Source organism: Mesitornis unicolor, unplaced genomic scaffold (assembly GCF_000695765.1).
Source record: "Mesitornis unicolor isolate BGI_N332 unplaced genomic scaffold, ASM69576v1 scaffold5440, whole genome shotgun sequence".
NCBI classification, from domain to species: Eukaryota; Metazoa; Chordata; class Aves; order Mesitornithiformes; family Mesitornithidae; genus Mesitornis; species Mesitornis unicolor.
This window is the reverse complement of record NW_010160142.1, coordinates 24025-30024: the sequence shown is the minus strand read 5'-3', so window position 1 is coordinate 30024 and position 6000 is coordinate 24025. Positions and strand designations below refer to the sequence as shown.

Sequence of the window (6000 nt, the reverse complement as noted above, 5' to 3'; positions counted from 1 at the left end):
GTAAAGAGTGGGAGTAACCATTTCTGCAAAGATGAGAGTTCCTGAGTCAGCAAACAGGAATCAATGAGGTTTGGGTGCTGGTTTCTTGAAGAGGTTTAGGAGTTACTGGGTGAGACAGTATGGGCAATGCTAGAGATTTATCAAAAACTCTGCACTTATCCTGCGTGTTAAATTAAGGACTTCAGGACTTAACAGAATTTTTTACTACGGCACCTATACGCTATATCTCTCTCATGGCTTCAAGCTGCAAAAACTTGGGGATATGGGAACAATGCAAAACCACACAACCTTTCACTGACACAGCAGGCAAGTCAGTATCTGACACAGGCCAGCAGTTCAGTGCATGATCAGGCTTGATATATTCATTATTGTCTCTTTTCTACTGGATCCATCTGGTGACAAAGTCTATTTCATTCTCAGACTCAGATCAGCCTTTTTCCACTTGTAAATCAAATGCACAGCCTAAGGTTCCTATGGTAGCTTTAAGGGCTGGCTGTTAAATGACAAAGTTGCAGAAGAAAACACTGATGCTTCCTCCTGTTATCATCTCTCTCAGTTGTCTGTACAATCCTGATGTGACTATGAATGATCCTCTGGGGTCAGATCTCATCGTTACCACCACTGACTCTGACAAAGTCTGTGAGCACTATGACAAAGGTCTGCAGCAGCAGACCCTCAAATGTGCATCAGTGCTGCCCATTTGTCTGACCATACTTATCCAGACCGTGCGACAGTGGTGCTGATGACTCTTGCATGGACTGGTAGTCATTACACAGAGGTGCACTGAATTGTACAGTGTGAACTCTGGCTTTTCTCCAGGCTGCCTCTCCCTTCACCTTTTCCCTGAGATCAGAAGACTACCTTAGGCAAATTATATCCTCTTTCTGTCTTCTTCTGAGACAGAAGGGTTGAAGCATGACTTTGTCTCCTTACGCTCCAGAGAGCTAAATCTTCACAACACAGCTGCAGAATTTCTGCTTACTGCCACAAGTGTTGTTTTGTTTGGATTTTTTTTGTTGTTGTTTTTGTTTTTTTCCATAGGGAAATAGGTATAAAAAACATCTTTTGGGAATAGGAACATGAGAGACCTTCTTTAGCATTTAAATTAGCATGGGTTACATTACATTTATTAACTGCTAAGTTAAAGGAATTAAATAAATGGAAATTTGATCACAGACTTCAGTGAGGTTAGAATTTCATCTTGAAGGAAAAAAAACCATCATGCATTCATTTACAAAGTGTATTAATATTATGAATAGTTTTACTAATACTGTAAGAGAAACACTTTATAATGTAATCTATCTAAACAACTAATAGCTTGAATAGCTGAATTTATATTGACCTTTGGAATCATGGCTGCAGTAGACATCTATGGCCTTGGAGTAAGGAACTTAGAGGAAAGAACTTCAGCCTTGGCCAAGACACTAATTCATTATGTAATCTAAAGGAAGTCATTGAACTCTTTGTCCCAGGTCGCGCTCATGAAAAACAGATGTTGCCCTTAATGAAAGCTATCCTGGGAAAATAATTTTTAAACAGGAAAAAAATCCCTAACCTAAAAATCCCACAACAAAAAACCTGCAAGCAAAGAAGTGATATGATTTGAATCCAATAATGTACAAATAGAGCTATGATACAATTAAGACATTGCTGAACTCTAATAAATCTTCCCAGAAATGGGCATCACAAATTTTGAGAGCAGAGAGTGCACCCCATATCCAAGCAAGGATTAATGAACCAAGTCACACTGTCTGGAAACAACAGTGCTAAGCCTACATTCCCACACTCAGGACACCCCAGGTGAAAGAGATAAAACCATTCTCATCCTTAAGATCATTCTAATCTTTTCTTAACTTAAAATAACATTCATAGGACTGAACATCAGTAGAATCTGGAACATTAAAATGTTTGATTGCACTGAAACAACTGTCTCTCTGGACTTCTAGATGAAAGGTGAAGTTACTACCTTAAAAATAGGGAAAAAAAACAGAAAACCAAACCCAAACCAAACCAAAAACCCCATAAGCACATAAGCCAATGGTGCTGCTCACTGATGTTTCTAGCATCAATAGTCAACAGCAATTGAGACTTGACTGAAATAAACAAAAAAGAATTAAAAGAGAAACCCATAACCAGATATAACAATTTTTTCCAAGAAAACTACACATGCTGAGAACACAACTGTTTTATATAAACAGTCAACAGTTTTATATATATATAAACAGTTTATGTATATATAACTTGTCAACATTTAATGGCAACTGAAAAATCTCAAAGTTCCATCTGTCTCAGTCAAATCCAGTTTTCCCTTCTAGTTTCAGACTGAAACTGATCAAAAGAAAAAAGTAATTATTAATCCTACTGTTTTACTACTCAAAACCTCACACTGTGAACTCGCAACTGTGTGCCAACATTTTCATATAATATGGCATTTAAGTTAAGTGTTTTGCACTGAAACTGATAAATTTAGCAGCAGCAGAGAAGTTAAGCACAAAGTTCACTTCTTCAAGGTACCATCTATTGAACCAAAGTCAACCAAAGAGGAAAAGATGAAATCCGTATGACAGAGGAAAGCAATAAAAGTAGTAATAGAGCAAAAAAACCCTACACAACACAGAAAGGCTATATGAATAAATGCTTCCCACCACCAGATCCTTTGATTTGCCACTAGTAACTGTGTTATGATTATAGCTCTATTTGTTAAACTAAGGAAATATTTTATGACTGAAAAATATTGCAACGGAGACTAAAGGAAACAGGGAAACTTTAGGAATATGCTTATTAAAAAATTGCCAGTATCAGACCAGTTACCAGTGTTCAACTATCTTAAAGACTGCACTAATCATATATGTACTCACAGACGGATCAACCAGAAGGATTTACTATGTTCTCATTCTTCATCTCTATATACTAGCAGGAACCACAGGCACACACTGAAAGTTTACAAAGACTAGCAGTTTTCATGCACTACTGCTGCCTTGCATCCTCTGTTTTAGAAACTGAGCAACAGGATTAGAAAGGAAAGGTTTAAATCTGATCAGTCAAAACAAGAAGTATCACACAAAACATGGAAAAAATGTTATTTTACTTGTTTTTTGTTAGATCTAAATGATGAATTGTAAACCACCATCCTTTTAAACATCTCTTGTGGCTGCAAAAGAAAGAAAATTGCCAAACCAGATATTAACTTTTTGCTGTAAATAAGTATCATCTACTCACAAATACTTTCACTGCTTTTTTTGCTCTTCTAGGGTTTGAATCACACTTGCACTTATTAGTGCTTTTTTCCTATACCATTTCAAAATGAGAGAACACACACAGTGAAATAGAAATGAATACAAAGAGTTAAGAATTCCAGAGAAATTACATAAATAATGCACATTTCCATACCACAGGGTCTCTTAAAAATATTTTCCATTACTCCTTTTATCCCTAATTTCTACAGAATAGCGCTGAAGTCTTCTCCATGATTTTTAAAAAAAAAAACCTGAAAATATCATGGACAAAATGCTAGACAAGTAATTTCCATTATATTGAAAAGTCATGATAAATATATGTTATACATTTAAGATTTGCTCTTCTAGCAGGGGATATCCTATACTGAAAGATGAATTCCAAAATTAAATTCCTCATGAAGTTGATAAACTGAAAGAAAAGATACATCTATTTGGGCTCATCCTGAAAGAAGTAATTACCTAAATACCAATTACTAGTACAGGTTCACTCTACATTAAGAAAAAATTCCTCTTGAATTTAAGTGACTTCTTTCTAGGTCATAATGCTTCAGGTTGAGTATCTACAGGTAATGTCACAATATTGGTTAATAACTGATGGATTTTATTTTATTGTGTTTTGCTTCAATAATTTTAATCTCATGTTGATTCTGTTTTTCTTTCACTTCCAGTGCATTAACAAAATGGTACGCTGTCATTTGGAACCACTTAAAATACAGAACCTCTTACTATGTTACAAAAATTTTCAAAAATAAAATGGGCTAAAAAATGTATTCAAAACACTCCTCACATCTCTCCAGCCTCCACTCAAAACCCTGCATCAAATCAGGTAATGTATTTGAGTTTTCTGAAACAAGAACAACTTTCTACAGACTAAACTATGGTATTTACATTTCCAAACTCAATGCACTTTAAAACACATTATTATATAGCAGTTTCACTACTGATTTCTATGAGTGTCCTACAGTCATACCATTATTTGCAAAAGTATATCTGTGCTTGAGTTAATGAAAGATTTATGGTCTGCATTTAATTAATACAAAGACAGAGTTTTTGTCTTGAAAGACTTTTGGGCAAGTCTGGCAACATTTTCACAAAACTCCTCAGTCCCTCTTCAGCCACTTAGAAAAAAATATTTCCTTTTCAACACAGATGCTTTTGGTATAGCTATGGCCAACAGTAACTGAAATGTCCAACCATCATACATCTTACTACACACTAAGCACCTATCTCAGGTGTCTTGACTCCAATCCTGCAGAATCAGGCTTCAAATCTTGCAAATTAGAGGAAAGCTTAAATATTCATTCTTCCTTTCAGAAATGCTGCATCCAACCACAAAAGAGTGAGGGAGGAAAAACTTTTAAAAGCAGCAAGTGGATCAACGTCTTCTAACACAACAGAACTGTTTGTGATAGCTGAGAGAACACAGACTAATGTTCATGTTGGTTTAATTTATCTGAAAACCCCACCACTAAATCATTACAATCCCCTCCTGTTCTCTGAGCCAAAATTTCATTAGCTTTGCCACAAGTGTATTGCAATTCACTCTAGTACAGCAGAGACAAACGGTTCACAATGATTTTGACCCAGAGCAGCCATAGGCATTCAAGGTTTAATCCTCGCCCATCATTTCCCTATTTGTAGATGAAAATAATTTCATTTTCACAAACTGTTAAAAGTCCTAGGAATTCTGACCTGAATTCAGTTAATATGAAGACTTAAGCCACAATAGAGACTTAATTGTTTCTATCTGGCCCAACTACCTCCCAGGTAACAGGAACGCTTTACCCATTCTTGCATTTTTACTTTATTCTCATGGTCATGATTTTATCTTCTTTACTAGTGAATTGTTCAAGTATATGCTCACTTCATTAGTTGTTTCAATCAAGTAAATCCATCAAGATCAACTTCTAGAGTTTGGTACTCAGGACAACTAAATTCAGATAAATATAAGGTAGAAGGAATTATGTGCATTTCGTCGTATCAAGACATAAGGACTGGAGTTCCATAAGATTTGTGAAATCTAGCAAGACAAGAAATAGGGTAGCAAAAGATACTTTGCCTCTGGCGATATTTCTCTTCACTAAGAGAAACTGAACCAGTCCTGTATCTGAACCACTGACGTAAATAAGGATCTCCCCCTCACAAACAAACAAAAATCACTGCTGGATGAAATAAATTATAATTCATGTTTTTAACTAATAGAAGTTGGTTCCCTCTTTACTTTGGTGTCCACACAAGTCTTACTCCACACACTACCATGACTTCATTGCAACCACAATGAATACTTTTTAGTGCATTAAGTTGTAAAAGGTGATGGGTCTACAAAACCAATTTATAGACCTATGTTTCTCTCAAAGTCCTACCAGAATATTGCTCCCACTGAAACTGTGACCTGCCAACTAACATAAGGTATTTTGGGAATGAAGATGATTGTCATCTGAAACATTTTAGCAGACCTGTGATTTAGAAAATGTGCATGCATGCATAACAAATCATAAGAAATTTCCCTAGAGAGATGGATCTTATTGCCAATTTCTCAAACTAATTGTAAGCAGTCAGTAAGAAAAAACACAAGCAACATTTTCCATTCTTACCAGGGCTGTCTGATCACACATAAGAGTATTATCAGTTTTGCAAACTAACTTATATTTGCACACCAGTTATTTATTTTCAAGAGCTAGATTATATTAAGTGCAGATTATGATTTTTCATTCCTCCCCTAAGGAATTTCAAATTGCTTAGAGATGCTGAATTACTGAACACA

At 35.6% G+C, this 6000-nt stretch overlaps 1 protein-coding gene across 1 annotated transcript in view; it reads right to left on the bottom strand.

Moving 5' to 3' along the window:
- Nucleotides 1–6000, bottom strand: part of USH1C (Usher syndrome 1C (autosomal recessive, severe)) — a gene marked incomplete at its 5' end in the record, with an annotated part of 34591 nt that overhangs the window by 5966 nt on the left and 22625 nt on the right. Inside the window, one exon of the mRNA XM_010189012.1 lies at nucleotides 3089–3151. Within this exon, the coding sequence (XP_010187314.1) occupies nucleotides 3089–3151 (63 nt within the window). The remainder of the gene's footprint in view (nucleotides 1–3088; nucleotides 3152–6000) is intronic.